At 47.5% G+C, this 16,448-nt stretch overlaps 1 protein-coding gene across 2 annotated transcripts in view; it reads left to right on the forward strand.

Moving 5' to 3' along the window:
* The first annotated feature begins 10,155 nt into the window (after positions 1-10,155).
* Positions 10,156-16,448, forward strand: part of TYMS (thymidylate synthetase) — a 48,281-nt gene continuing 41,988 nt past the window's right edge. For both annotated transcript variants that reach the window (XR_003943193.1, XM_030212959.1), the window contains exon 1: positions 10,156-10,726. Coding sequence is in view for 1 of the 2 variants with exons in the window: in XM_030212959.1 (XP_030068819.1) it covers positions 10,516-10,726 (211 nt within the window). In the remaining variant the exon portion in view is untranslated. The remainder of the gene's footprint in view (positions 10,727-16,448) is intronic.

Consider the following 16,448-nt stretch of genomic DNA (forward strand, 5'->3'; position numbering starts at 1 on the left):
ATTTTTATCTGTGAACACAGAAGTATCTGTTTAGCACATCCGCTTTATTTACATCACTCTCCACATAGCAGTTCTCAGCATCTTTCATTCTTACAATTTCTAGCCGATCTCCTTTCCCCAATATATCTGAAAAAGGTCATATCACCTCTCAACATCTTTAGCCATTTTTAATTCTGCCTGTACTTTGCTTGCCATATTTCCCTCTTTGCTTCTTTTAGTTTTGTCCAGTATTTTTTTTCCGTGGTTCTCTTGTTGCATTCTTCTGCATTTATCGAACGCTACCTCTTTTGTCTATCATTTTCTATTCTGGGTCAGTAGTAACTAACAGAATCCCAAAAAGTAGATCCATTCCTTGTTGCTCACTCTCTGGGATAAGCGGTGGCTTTCCCCGAGGCTACCTGGTTAATAATGATGATTTATAGATCTTTCCTCCGGGAACTTGTCCATCCCCTTTTTAAACCAAACTAGCTAGATGCCTTGATCACATCCTCTGGCAACAAATTCCACAGCTTAATTATATGTTGAAAGAAAAAAATATTTACTCCAATTTATTTTAAATCTCTTACCAATTGGTTTCATGGTGTGTCTCCTAGTCTCTGTACGACTTGAAAGTGTAAACCAAGGATTCCTTACTTACCCCGCTACGACAGACCTTTGGATCCTGGCACTTTAAAAAAAAAAAAAAAAAAAAAAAAAAGGTTGGTACTTCTGTGGAGGAGGAGGATCAGAGGAGAGCTTCTGGCTGCAGTGCAGGCTGCATGTGGATGAGCAAGCGAGCCATAGCAGAAAGGCTGTGTACTCCCACTGTTAACCTGCACCTATCAGGATAAATTGGGCGGGCCTGAGTTCAGATTGGGCGGGCCTGGGCCCACCCGTAGCTACGCCCCTATATAGCAAACATAGACACAGATAACATTCATGCTGTCTTTCAGCTGTGCATTTGACATTACATATTCTTAGTTTACTGGTTAACATTGTATATGTATGTAAGGGACCAAACCCATGACTATTGCTCATACTTTTCATATCCTGTTTCTAGTAACCCAGTTAGACTATTCAGGTTTGGCTTCAGGGCGTAGCTACGGGTGGGCCTGGGTGGGCCCAGGCCCGCCCAATCTGAACTCAGGCCCGCCCAATTTATCCTGATAGGTGCAGGTTAACAGTGGGAGTACACAGCCTTTCTGCTATGGCTCGCTTGCTCATCCACATGCAGCCAGTGTTGCCAGGTGGGCGGTTTTACCGCCCAATTGGGCGGTTTTCCGCGACCCACCGCAGGAAATTTTTGCCCATGGCGGGTTGCGGTTTTTTGGGCTGTTTTTGGGCTTCAGGGCGGTTTTTTGGCCGGCTTTTTCGGCCGCGGGGGGGGGGCGGGGTTAGTGACGTTTTGGGCGGGCCGATGACGTAGGAGGCGGGGGCCGATGACGGGGGAGGCGGGGCCGATGACAGCGGGGGCGGGGTTGATGACGGCGGGGGCGGGGGTGTCAGGGGCGGGGTTTGAGTTTGGGCGGGTTTTGGGCTGCTTTTGGGCTGGAAAAAAATTTTCCACCTGGCAACCCTGTATGCAGCCTGCACTGCAGCCAGAAGCTCTCCTCTGATCCTCCTCCTCTACAGAAGTACCAACCTTTTTTTTTTTTTTTTTAAAGTGCACCGATCCAAAGGTCTGTCGTAGCGGGGCGCCACATGCCTACTGCCCTTCCTGGCGTAGTTTTAATTAATCTGCTTCTGTATCTGTGCCTGAAATCTGCTGACAATTTATGGGGCTGCCATGTTTTTAAATTATTTTTTTCCCCGTAGGTTCACTAGTTCGTGCCTAATTTTATATCCTTACAACTGAATCATACAGTAATGCCAAGGAGAAGAATATTAGCTGTGAAATAATATTAGCTTAACTAGAACTTTCTGATCAAATGCTCGACTTTTTTTTTTTTTACCCAGACCCCCTCCCTGTAGAACGAGGTACCGGAGAACGCCTAAAAAGCCCTCCGAGGATGAGGGGGGGAGGTGAAAGCAGGGTGTTTCTATGCACACTAAAAGCCTGCAGCCCGTGACACAAGGCACCAGCTTCTTAAAGGGGAATGCAATTGCCTGTCTGGCAGCATTCTTAGGTCATGCTGGACAACTGACGGGGAAGGTGTTTAAGGTGGGTGTAAGAGTGGATGGGGCTATCTCAGAAGCTTTTCCTTTAAGCAATTGTATTCCATTGTGCAATAAAACGTTAGTGGGAGCAAGAGATTAGGGCTTGTAAGTACTTCCTGAGAACTGTATGCTTCTTTATCTGCCTCCTGTCCTGTTGACAAAGAAAGAGACACCCCAGCCAGCCCAGCAAAGACAGGCAAAACTGTGCAGAGGGTTGCTGGCTGTTTCTCAAGATATGGTTACGGGTCTGCTATAAGAATTAAGTAGAACTAGGCTATCAAAAATCTTTCCCTATCTCTATTTCAAGAAGTAGCTTTGAGATCATTTTGAATCAAAAGTTAATTATTATTGCAGAAGTTTACTTAGTGAGCCCATGCTGCAGGAAGTGACTGCAGCAAGCAGAAAACTCCGAGCCAAGCATGTTTTGTTTTGAGGAGGGTTCCGTGCCCCACCCGCAGGGCTCTGGGGCAAATCCTGATATTCCTTCTGTGACACGACTGCCTCGAGCTGGGTCTTCTGCTTGCACTTCCAGGTGCTGCTCCATGTCATGCAGCTCCCTGGCTCTTGATACGTCCAGTGTGCTGGCTGACTGCTCTCTACCTGGATTTTGCAGGTAAGTGTGCCAGCTGGCTGCCTTCTCTGCCCCTGATGACTGAGAAAATGGCACAGCTGGTCTTTGCTTTGGTGCCTTGGAAAAGTTTGCTTTGAAGCACTGCAGAAGACTTTTTGGCCAGAGCTGACTTTGTGTGGAATTTATAGTCTTTGATTCTACCCATTTAAATCTAAGCTGCAGGTCCCATAAAGATATCCCGATAAGGTTGTTAGAAAGCCAGGACTGATCTGAAATCGCTGTCTTGGAACTGGGTAACTTGGTAGGTCTGGGTGCAGCAGACAGTGTTATCAAATTTGGAAAGTGCCAGCGTTCTTGAAAAGGTTAGGATCAGTAATTCAATCATCAAGTGCATTCAAAGGCATTATCCCAAGAAACACTATTCATACCTGTATACATAGTGCCCACCCATATTAGCTCTGGGCCCACCCAAAATGTCAGGTCTGGCTACGCCACTGCTTCAGATCATTCAGACACTACCTACCTCCATGGAGTGGGCCTGCTGCCTAACAGCCACCTGTGGTGCTGTCTGTGCAGCATCAGGCTAGGGGATCTTTAACATATTAGAGGACAGTATTAGACCACTTGTACTTTGTGACACCATCCACCTTATAATCGAAAGAGAAAAACGCCTAGATTTCGACCCAAATCGGGAGATAGACGTTTATCTCACAAAAATGAATAAATCGGTATAATCGAAAGCCGATTTTGGACGTTTTCAACTGCACTCCGTCGCGGATGCGGACAAAATTGATGGGGGCGTGTCAGAGGTGTGGCAAAGGTGGAACTGGGGCGTGGTTATCGGCCGAGGAGAGATGTACGCGTTAGGGCGATAATCGAAAAAATAAAGGCGTTTTTAGCGAAAATTTAGGACACTTTTGTTGGACCCTTTTTTCACACGAACAGGTCCCAAAAAAGTGCTCTAAATGACCAGATGACCATCGGAGGGAATTGGGGATGACCTCCCCTGACTCCCCCAGTGGTCACTAACCCCCTCCCACCACAAAAAAATGATGTTTCACAACTTTTTATTTTCACCATCAAATGTCATACCCACCTCCCTGGCAGCAGTATGCAGGTCCCTGGAGCAGTTGTTAGGGGGTGAAGTGGACTTCAGGCAGGTGGACCCAGGCCCATCCCCCCCTACCTGTTACAATTGTGCTGCTTAATGCTTATTAGTCGTCCAACCCCCCCAAACCCACTGTACCCACATGTAGGTGCCCCCCTTCACCCCTTAGGGCTATAATAATGGTGTAGACTTGTGGGCAGTGGGCTTTGAGGGGGATTTGGGGGGGGCTCAACACACAAGGGAAGGGTGCTATGCACCTGGGAGCTCTTTTATCTTTTTTTTTTGTTTTTGTAAAAGTGCCCCCTAGGGTGCCCGGTTGGTGTCCTGGCATGTGAGGGGGACCAGTGCACTACGAATCCTGGCCCCTCCCACGAACAAATGCCTTGGATTTATTCGTTTTTGAGCTGGGCGCTTTCATTTTCCATTATCGCTGAAAAACAAAAACGCCCAGCTGACAAATTGTCGAATAAAACATGGACGTCTATTTTTTGCGAAAATACAGTTTGGTCCGCCTCTTTACAGACCCGTTCTCGGAGATAAACGCCCATGGAGATAGACGTTTTTGTTCGATTATGCCCCTCTATAGTTGCCAGCTCTACCAAATGTCTTCCATTGGACTGACAGAGAGGTGCCTATGAGTATGCAACTAAAACTGCAGTGTACATTAGTACATAAGTATTGCCATACTAGGACAGACCAAAGGTCCATCAAGCCCAGCATCCTGTTTCCAACAGTGGCCAATCCAGGTCATAAATACCCGGCAAGATCCCAAAAAAAGTACAAAACATTTTATGCTGCTTATCCCAGAAATAAGCAGTGGCTTTTCCCCAAGTCCATTTTAATAATGGTCTATGGACTTTTCCTTTAGGAAACCGTACCTTTTTTAAACCCTGCTAAGCTAACCACCTTTACCACATTCTTTGACAACGAATTCCAGAGTTTAATTACACGAGTAAAGAAAATTTTTCTCCAATTCATTTTAAATTTACTACTTTGTAGCTTCATTGCATGTCTACTAGTCCTAGTATTTTTAGAAAGAGTAAACAGATGTTTCACATGTACCCATTCCACTCCACTCATTATTTTATAGACCTCTATCATATCTCCCTTCAGCTGTCTTTTCTCCAAGCTGAAGAGCCCTAGCTGCCTTAGCCTTTCCTCATAGGTGTAACTCACCTTGCTGTTGCATTTGTTGTTCCCCTACCCCCCACTCCCCTGGAGATATTCTGGTTTGTGCCGCTGCAGGTACTGTACCCTTCTTCAATCTGTGGGAACATGGGGGAGGGGGGAAAGGAGTGGGAGGATAAGTGTCTGGTACTTAACAGATAGTTGTCAATGCTACCTTGCTAATCAGAGTGGGCTCATTGTGGACTTCGTTTGGACATATATAGCACGTTGATAAGATCCACCTGCTAATCTGATGGGTTTGTGAAAATGAGTGGAGAAGTAGCCTAACTGTTAGGGGTGGCTGGTTTAAATCCCACTACTGCTGCTGATAATTTTAAACAATTCACTTCCCCTTCCATTGCCTCAGGTACATGTGAGCCCTCCAGGAACTGAGATTGCCTTGTGTGGCTGGTTGCACCTTACATAGGGCTACAACAGACAATCTGCACAACATAAAGTAGAAAAAACTGTTGTGAGGTGACTGACATGGGAGTAGTGCTTTCTTGTAGGGAGATCACTTGTGCCTTTTGCAGGGCTTCTCTTCATTTCTTTAAGTTTCATAACATTATGCCTAACGGTTAGTGCAGTGGCCTAGGGAGCAGGGTTTGAATCCCATTGCAGCTCCTTGTGAGGTCACTTAACTCTCCATTGCCCAAGGTCCAAAAACAAAAACTTTGATTGTGAGGCCATTAAGGACAGAAAAAGTACCCATATATAATATGTATTAAGTATTCAATACCTAAGAACACAATGTTTCTTTCTTGGTGTTTTTTTTTTTTTTTTTAAATCTCATTCCCTTCTCAGTCTTGTTTTTGTAAACCACCCTACTTTTGTGAACAGCATTATATCAAGTTTATGGAAATAAATAAAATATGTAAAATACTTTGATTGTAACAACAGAAAGATGGTATATCAAATCCCATCCTCCCCCATGTTAGTTAGAATTTTAATCCATTTATTTAGTCACTAATGTTTTATTTGATTTGGGTTTCACTATTATTTCTGTTATTAATGTCCCTTGTCTGTGGTCTGTTGCATGTTTGATAAAGAGAATTTCTGACATATTCATCATCATCTTCACTCTCTCCTTCAGAGCCCAGGTCCATGCCAAGTTGAGGCAGGTGCACTTGCCTCCGTCGGGAAGGAGGCTGTTGTGCTGCAGCCTGTGCCATGCCCTTCTAAAGCCCAGGTAGGTCCAGTGATGCCCTTCCATCCTGAACAGTTTGGTGACCCGCGAGATGATAAGCTGGGCCAGGATCAGAGTGACCTCATCAGAGAAATTCAACTGCCTGGTAGCAGTGGCCATTTTGCACAGTATCCCAGTGCATATGTCATCATCATACACAATGCACTTGTGTCAGCGTGCGTACATACATAAGCATGGAAGTATCAATGTGAAAGTATTTGTGCCAAAAATGGGTGACCCACTGTACTTAGGTGCTGATTTTGATGCAAATTAAAATGCAAATTACAAACAGCACAAAATACAGCAGCTAGACTCATATTTGGAAAAAAATATTTGAAAGCGCTAGACCTTTGGTTCAAAATTTACAATGGCTATCAATCAAAGCATGCATACCTTTCAAGATCTGTTCTCTGGCTTACAGAATAATATTTGGCCTCTCACCGAAGATTAATAGATCTACAATCCGTAACGCACCTAAGTCTAAGAGATCCTACCATGTCAAGGCCTTAAATACAAATCAACATATGCTACCGGCTCCTCATACATCCGCACCAAACTCTGGAACACACTACCGAAAGACCTAAAACTCATAGATAACTATCTAACTTTCCAAAAACATCTGAAAGCCCACTTATTCAGAAAATTCCTTCCCGATGTCCCAATGTAGCCAAGCAGATCACCGGAAATCACTATATAATGACAATAGACAGAACTGAAATAGGCTTCCGTCACCCCAAACGACCATGAAACACTTAACCTGTCTACCTTGAGGCAACTGCAAAACTTTTGCAGCTGTCAAATTCAAGACAACCGTAAACCTCACTGTTCTATATAACTTGCAACCAATTTACTCTGGATAACTGTAAGCCACATTGAACTACCATTAGGTTAGGAAATGTGGGGTACAAATGCAGAAATACATTAAATAAATACATAAATCAATTTTTAGATTCACATAAAAGCTTCTTGTCAATAAAATTAGTAAGCAGCCCTTCCTCGGGCCTCAATCCCTTCACCATTGTCCCAAATTTATACCCCAAACAGACTTGACAAGTCTCCCAGTGGGAGATTCCCGCTTTGGCAGGTCATCTCCGGCACTCTTGCCAAACTCGAACAGTCTCCTGCTGAGTGGCTCCAACGCCAATGAGTTTTTTTTCCTCAGAGCATTGACTGGCAGGCCCAACACACACAAGTGCCATCAGTGAAGAGCCTTGAGGTCACCTGATCTACTGGTGTGTGCATGTTCTGTTGATTTGGAGTATCATGTTCAGAAAAGTCCTTGTGCGCTGCACACTCTGCAGCCAGTAGACTGTGCACAGGAGGCTGAGCTCTCACTACTGCTGCTGCTCCAAAGCTGCCATGGGGCAGGCAGCCCTTGGATCGGTGACAGCAGAACCGAACAGCCTGCATCTGACCACACAGCCCTGAGTAGAGAGTCCTGCAGCTCTGACACAGCATCCTTCCTGCTGCACACCACACTGCTGAGCAGCTCTGCCTCTGGTGCAGCGGCCCCTACCCACCACTAGAGGGAGACTCAGGGAAGCAAGCTCAAGGCCCCAGCACAGCCAGCCCCGAGGATCCTGCTGAGCACTGATCATGCTGTGCAGCAGCGGTCCTCTCCCCTCTCCTCCCAAAGCAGCACACCACCATGAGGGAGGCCAGCCTTGAGAGGATCGCACCTGCTGAGTCAATGCTGCTGCTCCTGCGACACACAAGGGAGACTCAAGGAAGCAAGCCCAAGGCCCCAGGAGCTGAGCACAGCCAGCCCTGAGAGGGTCTTGCTGAGTGCTGCATACACGCTGCTGCGCCCCGGGACACATACAAAGGAGGCTGAGAGAGTGCTCTGCTGAGGCGCCCCCTGCAACACGACACCAGCACAAGCCAGCCCTTCAGAGACTTTGACCCTGCACTGTGACTGCAAGGTAAGAGAGGAACTGGGAGACCTTTTTGGACTGGAGGGGGGGGGGGGAATGGACTGAGGGAGGGGCTGAATAAGGGAGGGGGAGGGAGGAATTATGTTGGATATGAAGGCAGGGGCCTTATCTTACCACAACAAAACCTTGTATTTGTTTACTGCGGAGTCTGCAACAACTCTCCGGCACTATGTAAGCCACATTGAGCCTGCAAATAGGTGGGAAAATGTGGGGCACAAATGTAACAAATAAATAAATATAGAAGAGGGTACAGGGAGGCAGAGAAATGCTGGGCATACAGGGGATAGATGAAATGATAAGTAGTAGTAGTGGATAGGGGTGGAGCGATCAAGAGTAGAAGGAGGAGAAGATTAGATTTAGTGAAGACTGAGGAAGGAGACTAGCGACAGGGAATGGGAGGGCTGGGTGGAGGAAAAGCGAAAGCTATGGGTAGGTGGGTGTTGTGAAAGAGCAAGGAGTGGTTCATAGAGTAGATAATCTGAAGGATCCAGCTTTTACTCACCAGTGAAAATAAGGTATTTTCTGGAATGGCTGTAGTTGAAGTGTGCAAAGGAGTAGAGTCACAAGGTAGAGTAGGCAGGGGTTTGTTTAGGTGTGTACTAAACTCTCCCTCCAAAAATTGGCACCCCTTGGCAGCTCTGTCCATTCATTGCCACCAGAAATAAACCTCACTCCTTCACTCTCACTATTAAGGATGGACCACCCTAGGCATCGCTGTGCACTCTGGTCCAGCGGCTTCCATACCCCCAACTCCCACTTCTTCCAGCAAAGAAAAAAGTGATGATTTTGTTTATTGCACTTGTATCCCACATTTTCCCACCTATTTGCAGGCTCAATGTGGCTTACAAAGATCTGTTATGGCATCACCATTACAGGTTAAAAGATACAATTGGTGTTACAAAGAGATCAAGGATGACAGAGAAGAACTAGGCCAACCATTAAAGAAAGACGTCGTTTAGAGTTAGAGTGAGGCGGTGAAGTGTTATAGTTAAGTTACGGATTCTCGTGGTAGGCCTTGTTGAAGAGAGAGGTTTTCAGAGATTTGCGAAAGTTAGTTATTTCGTTAATTGTTTTCAGTTTTGTTGGTAGTGCATTCCACAGTTGTGTGCTCATGTATGAAAAGCTGGTCGCATGTGTTTGTTTGTATTTTAATCCTTTAGAGCTGGGGAAGTGTAGATTAAGAAATGTGCGGGCAGATCTTTTAGCATTTCTAGGAAGTAGGTTGACGAGGTTTAGCATGTAGGTCGGGGCGTCTCCGTACATGATTTTATGAACAATCGTGCATATCTTGAACATGCTTCTTTCTTTGAGTGGGAGCCAGTGCAGTTTCTTTCTTAGGGGGTTTGCACTTTCATATTTTGTTTTTCTGAATATGAGTCTGGCTGTGGTATTCTGGGCTGTTTGAAGTTTTTTGATAGTCTGTTCTTTGCAGCCAACTTACTACTACTACTACTATTTAGCATTTCTATAGCGCTACAAGGCATACGCAGTGCTGCACAAACATAGAAGAAAGACAGTCCCTGCTCAAAGAGCTTACAATCTAATAGACAAAAAATAAAGTAAGCAAATCAAATCAATTAATGTGTACAGGAAGGAGGAGAGGAGGGTAGGTGGAGGCGAGTGGTTACAAGTGGTTACGAGTCGCAATAGTCCAGGTGACTTAGTACCATTGATTGTACCAGATTGCGAAAGATGGATCTAGGGAAGAAAGGTTTTACTCTTTTAAGTTTCCACATGGTGTGAAACATCTTCTTAGTTGTATTCTTCACGTGGTTTTAAAGTGTGAGGTTTCGATCAATGGTAACTCCGACAATTTTCAGTGTGTTTGAGACGGGTAGGGAAACATTTGGTGTGGTTATTGTGGTGAATTTGCTTGTGTTATGTTGTGAGGTGAGTATAAGACATTGTGTTTTTTCTGAGTTTTAACTGAAATAAAGGTATGGAGCTTTAGCTAGGCCACACAACTGATAGTTCTGTTGGTCCCGCCCCCTTCTGAACTTCTGTTCTGACTTGGTGGACTTTACTATCTGTTTCTGAGGGGCAGAAGAACCAGCAGTGGCATGCGCCACATAGCCCTGTACATTTATTTTGTATTTTTTTTTTTTTCCATCAAGGGAGCTAAGGGGAAGCTATATCGCCGGACTGGGGGAAGAGGAGCATAGGTGGTTAAAAGATGAGGCCCTGACGTGAATACTGTCGTAATTTAAACGAGACAAGGAAAAAGCCAGCAGATTGCAGCAAAAAAAAGGGGTTCCTCCTCCCCCTTGCCCAGTGCAAGCTCTGATTGGGACAGGATGGAATCAAAAGTTTCAAAAGGCGCCAAAATTCAGACCGAGAGAGACAGACAGCTGCCAGCCAGCCCCGGCCCCCAACCTGGACTTGCAGAAGGGAAGGCAGCATTAATAGTTAGAAAATGCCGATTGTCTCCGAAGCACAACAGCAGTTGGCACCTCCCTCTGGCCCAGCCAAGGAGCTCTCTCCTGTGCAAGCGGAGCCGCCGCACGACGAGCTGCAATACCTAGGCCAAATCGAGCAGATTTTGCAGCGCGGTCATCGGAAGCAGGACCGTACAGGCACCGGCACCGTCTCCGTGTTTGGACTGCAGGCGCGCTACAGCCTCCGAGGTGAGCGAGAAGGAGGGATGAGGTGCTAGTCCTTACAGGAAGTATGGGGGCTGGTGGTCTGCAAACAGGAGGAAAAAGCGGGTACTAATGTATCAAATGTCTTCTGGTTTTGTTTTTCTGTGTGTGTGTGTACAGTATTTTAAAAAAGAACAGGTTTTTATTAAACTGTTTGAAGAGGGAATGTTTTTATAAAGGCGATCTGTTGCTGCTGGAAATACTGCCTGTTCATAAAACAAGCACCGGTGGGGAAAACTTTCAGATCGTCTCTGAACCCGGACATTAGGAAGTGCACAGCAGCATTACAATGGGAACAGGCTGAGCCCTGTCTGAGTAGGGCAAACCTGCTTTTAGCATTGTCAGTCCTCAGCATAACTAGCCAGCTGTTGGTGGGGCTCTGTCAAATGGACTGGGTGGTGCTTGTATGACGGCGCCTTAGCAGATCCGTGTATTTACATTCGAGTGGGAAAGTGGTACGGCCGCGGGTAACTGACGGAAGGAGGTAAAACCCGGATCTTCTTGGAGAGAACGTTAACTCTCAAAAGTTTCTCATAGATGTAGGCGACTTTTTTTTCCCCCGTTGGGATCAATTACGGCTTACTTTGTTTTTTATTTTAACAAAGTAAAAATACACTGGTAAACGGCATTTTTGTTACAAAGAATGTGAATGGTGTTCTTCCATATCATCATGCTGATCAATCCATAGACTGGTGGGTTGTGTCCATCTACCAGCAGGTGGAGATAGAGAGCAAAGCTTTTGCCTCCCTATATGTGGTCATGTGCTGCCGGAAAAGAGTAGTTACTCACCTGTAACAGGTGTTCTCCGAAGACAGCAGGCAATATATTCTCACTGATGGGTGACGTCACGTCGGCCCGGAGGACTTTCCAGCAAAGTCCATGACAAAGTCTAAAATGTCCCCCGTCGCGCGGGCGGATGCAGTGCGCATGCGCGCGGGCACATTCCTCAGTTAATTACAAGAATTAGAGGAATACAACTCCAAAGGGGAGGTGGGAGGGTTGTGAGAATATATTGCCTGCTGTCTTCGGAGAACACCTGTTACAGGTGAGTAACTACTCTTTCTCCAAAGACAAGCAGGCCAATATTCTCACTGATGGGGTATCCCTAGCCCCCAGGCTCACTCAACACAACAAAGAATGGTCAATTGGGTCCCGCAACGGCGAGGACAAAAACAAAATTGACCTGAAACCAAATTCAACTAACTAAGAGTGCAGCCTGGAACAGAATAAAATGGGCCTAGGGGGGTGGAGTTGGATTCTAAACCCCAAACAGACTCTGCAGCACCGACTGCCCAAACCGACTGTCGCGTCGGCTATGCTGCTGAAGGCAGTAATGTGATGTGAATGTGTGGATCGAAGCCCACGTCGCAGCTTTGCAAATCTCTTCTATGGTGGCTGACTTTAGATGAGCCAGTGACGCCGCCATGGCTCTAACATTATGAGCCGTGACATGACCGTCCAAAGTCAGCCCGGCTTGGGCGTAAGAGAAGGAAATGCAATCTGCTAGCCAATTAGAGATGGTGCGTTTTCCGACAGCAACTCCCCTCTTGTTGGGATTAAAAGAAACAAACAGATGGGCGGACTTTCTGAAGGGGCGCGTCCGCTCCACGTAACAGGCCAGTGCTCTTTTACAGTCCAAAGTGTGCAACTTGCTTTCGCCCGGGCTCATGTGAGGAGGGGGAAAGAATGTTGGCAAGACAATTGACTGGTTCAGATGGAACTCCGACACCACCTTCGGTAGAAACTTTGGGTGGGTGCGGAGGACTACTCTGTCATGATGAAAGACAAGGAATGGTGCATGAACTACCAGGGCTTGAAGCTCACTGACCCTACGAGCTGAAGTAACGGCCACCAAGAAAATGACCTTCAAGGTCAAGTACTTCAGATGGCAGGAATCCAGTGGCTCGAAAGGAGTTGTCATCAGCTGGGTGAGAACGACATTGAGATCCCATGGCACTGGAGGAGGTTTGATAGGGGGCTTTGACAAAAACAAACCTCTCATGAAACGCATGACTAAGGGCTGTCCAGAAATCGGCAAGCCATCAACATGTGAATGATAAGCACTGATTGCGCTAAGATGAACCTTGACCGAGTTAGTCTTAAGACCAGACTCGGATAAATGCAGAAGGTACTCAAGCAAGGTCTGTGCAGGACAAGAGAAAGGATCTAGACCGTTGCTGTCACACCAGACGGCAAACCTCCTCCATTTAAAAGAGTAACACTTATGTGTGGAATCTTTTCTGGAAGCAAACAGAACTCTGGAGACACCCTCAGAGAGACCAAAGGAGGCAACCTCTATGCTCGCAACATCCAGGCCGTGAGAGCTAGAGACCGGAGGTTGGGATGTAGAAGCGCCCCCTCGTTCTGAGTAATGAGGGTCGGAAAACAACCCAATCTCCATGGCTCTTCTGACGAAAGTTCCAGAAGAAGGGGAAACCATATCTGGCGGGGCCAAAAAGGCGCTATCAGAATCATGGTTCCCTGGTCCTGCTTGAGTTTCAGGAGAGTCTTCCCCACTAAAGGGATGGGAGGATAAGCGTACAGGAGTCCTGTCCCCCAAAAAAGGAGGAAGGCATCCGACGCTAGTCTGCCGTGGGCCTGGAGTCTGGAACAGAATTGAGGAACCTTGTGAGTGTCCTGGGAAGCAAAAAGATCTATCGATGGAGTTCCCCAAACTCGAAAGATCTTTTTGGCAATAGTCATGTTCAAGGACCACTCGTGAGGCCGCATAACTCTGCTCAGCCTGTCGGCCAGACCGTTGTTTACACCGGCTAGATAAGTGGCTTGGAGAAACATTCCGTTTTGATAGGCCCATAGCCACATCTGCACGGCCTCCTGGCACAGAGGACGAGATCCGGTCCCGCCTTGCTTGTTGGTATAATACATTGCCACTTGATTGTCTGTCTGAATGAGAATAATTTTGTTGGCTAGCCGATCTCTGAAGGCCCTCAGAGCGTTCCAGATCGCTCGTAATTCCAGGAGATTGATCTGGAGATGCTTCTCCTGAAGAGACCAAGCTCCTTGAGTGTGAAGCCCATCTACATGCGCTCCCCACCCGAGGAGGGATGCATCCGTCGTCAGCACTTTTTGAGGCTGAGGAATTTGGAATGGGCGCCCCAAGACCAGATTGGATCGAATGGTCCACCAAGTGAGGGAATTGCGAAAATTGGTGGACAGCCGAACAACATCCTCTAGATTCCCTGTGGCTTGAAACCACTGAGAAGCTAGGGTCCATTGAGCCGATCTCATGTGTAGACGTGCCATGGGTGTCACATGAACTGTGGAGGCCATGTGGCCAAGCAATCTCAACATCTGCCGAGCTGTGATCTGCTGAGATGCTTGTACTTTGGAAACCAGAGACAGAAGTCTGTCTGCTCTGGGTCCTGGGAGATAAGCACAAGCTGTCTGTGTGCACAACAGAGCTCCTATAAATTCCAATTGTTGAACTGGGACGAGATGGGACTTGGGGTAATTGATGACAAAGCCCAGCATCTCTAGCACCTGAATAGTCATCCGCATGGACTGCAAAGTTTCTTGCGGGGAGGTGTTCTTCACCAGCCAATCGTCCAGATAAGGGAACACATGCACTCCCAGTCTGCGTAGCGACGCTGCTACAACTGCCAGGCACTTTGTAAAAACCCTGGGTGCAGACGCCAAGCCAAAAGGCAAAACACAGTACTGAAAGTGCTGTGATCCCAGCCGAAATCGAAGATACTTCCTGTGGGCTGGAAGTATCGATATGTGAGTGTAAGCATCCTTCAAGTCCAGAGAGCATAGCCAATCGTTTTTCTGAATCATGGGAAGAAGAGTGCCCAGGGAAAGCATCCTGAACTTTTCTTTGACCAGATATTTGTTCAGGGCCCTTAGGTCTAGGATGGGACGCATCCCCCCTGTTTTCTTTTCCACAAGGAAGTACTTGGAATAGAATCCCAGCCCTTCTTGCCCTGGTGGTACGGGCTCGACCGCATTGGCGCTGAGAAGGGCGGAGAGTTCCTCTGCAAGTACCTGCCTGTGGCAGGAGCTGAAAGACTGAGCTCTTGGTGGGCAATTTGGAGGTTTGGAAATCAAATTGAGGGTGTACCCGCACCGGACTATTTGAAGAACCCACCGATCGGAGGTTAAGAGAGGCCACCTTTGGTGAAAAAATTTTAACCTCCCTCCGACCGGCAGATCGTCCGGTACAAGCACTTTGACTTCGGCTATGCTCTGCTGGAGCCAGTCAAAAACCAGTCAGGTTTTTGCTGGGGAGCTGCAGGGGGCTGCTTCGGTGCCCGCTGCTGACGAGAGCGAGCGGGCTGGGGTCGAGCCTGAACCGGCTGACGGGAATAAGGAGTGTACCTACGATTTCTAGAAGCGTAGGGAGCACTTCTTTTCCCCTTAAAAACCTTCCTAGCCGTGGAAGTGGTTGCAGAAGGCGCCCGGCGGGAGAGAGAGTCCATAGCGTTATCACGCTGGTAGAGATGATCAATCATCTCTTCAACCTTCTCTCCAAAAAGGTGATCCCCCCGGCATGGGATATCTGCTATCTTCCGCTGAGTTCTTTCCTCCAGGTTAGAGGCACGCAGCCATGAGAGCCTGCGCATCGCTATACCTTGAGCGGAAAAGCGAGATGTCACATCGCAAGTGTCAAAAATGCCCCTGGACAGGAACTTGCGACACGCCTTCTGCTGCCTGATCACTTGGCGAAAGGGTTCAGCTTTCTCCTCAGGGAGTGTATCTACTAAACTCTCAAGTTGCCTCACAGAGTTCCGTAAATGCACACTTGTGAAGAGTTGGTAAGACTGGATTTTGGAAGCGAGCAGACCAGCCTGATATGCCTTCCTCCCAAAAGAGTCCAGAGTTGCAAATTCTCGCCCCGGGGGCGCCGAGGAGAAATTCCTGGAACTCTTGGCTCTTCTGAGGGCAGAATCCACCACCGCTGAATCATGAGGCAATTGGGTCTACATGAGACTGGGTTCCCCGTGGATCCGATATTGGGACTCAACTTTTTTAGGGACGGTTGGACTAGAAAAAGGCTTCTCCCAGTTCCTCAGCATAAGTTCCTTAAGAGTCTCATGAAAAGGAACTGTGGCAGAAGATGAAGGTGGAGATGGATAGTCCAGAACCTCAAGCATTTTGGCTCTGGGCTCGTCCACAATTTCCACGGGGAAGGGGATGGCCTCAGACATCTCCCGAACAAAAGATGGAAAAGACAAGCTCTCGGGAGGAGACAGCTGCCTTTGTGGCGAGGGAGTGGAGTCAGATGGAATGCCTTGAGAATCCTCGCCAGAGAACTCCCCATGCACTTCTTCATCATCCTCGGATGAGGTATCATCAGATGGGGCTAAAAGCTCAGACAGAGCCGCCCGAATCTGAGCCCGTCTCGACGAAGAGGCTTGATGGCCTCTATGATGGTGCCGAGAAGTTGATGGTCCCTGAGGCTCCGGGGAAGCTTCCTGCTCCGATGCCTCGGGAGAGTCAACTCGGGAAGTCAAAGACACCGGCACCGGAGGCGGCACCGGTGAGACAGACCTCACCACAGGCTGAAGGCCTGATGCAGGAACATCCGGCATCGGCAATGTCGACACCTTCGACGCCGTCGGCACCGGTGCCTCTGAAAGCATCGACACCGGCCCCGTCGACGCCGTCGGTACCGACAACCTCGATGCCGACTGCCACTGCTGCATCATGTTCATGAAAAATGGGAACATGGCCTGCATACTCTCAT

This window comes from Microcaecilia unicolor, chromosome 1 (genome assembly GCF_901765095.1).
Source record: "Microcaecilia unicolor chromosome 1, aMicUni1.1, whole genome shotgun sequence".
Lineage (NCBI taxonomy): Eukaryota > Metazoa > Chordata > Amphibia > Gymnophiona > Siphonopidae > Microcaecilia > Microcaecilia unicolor.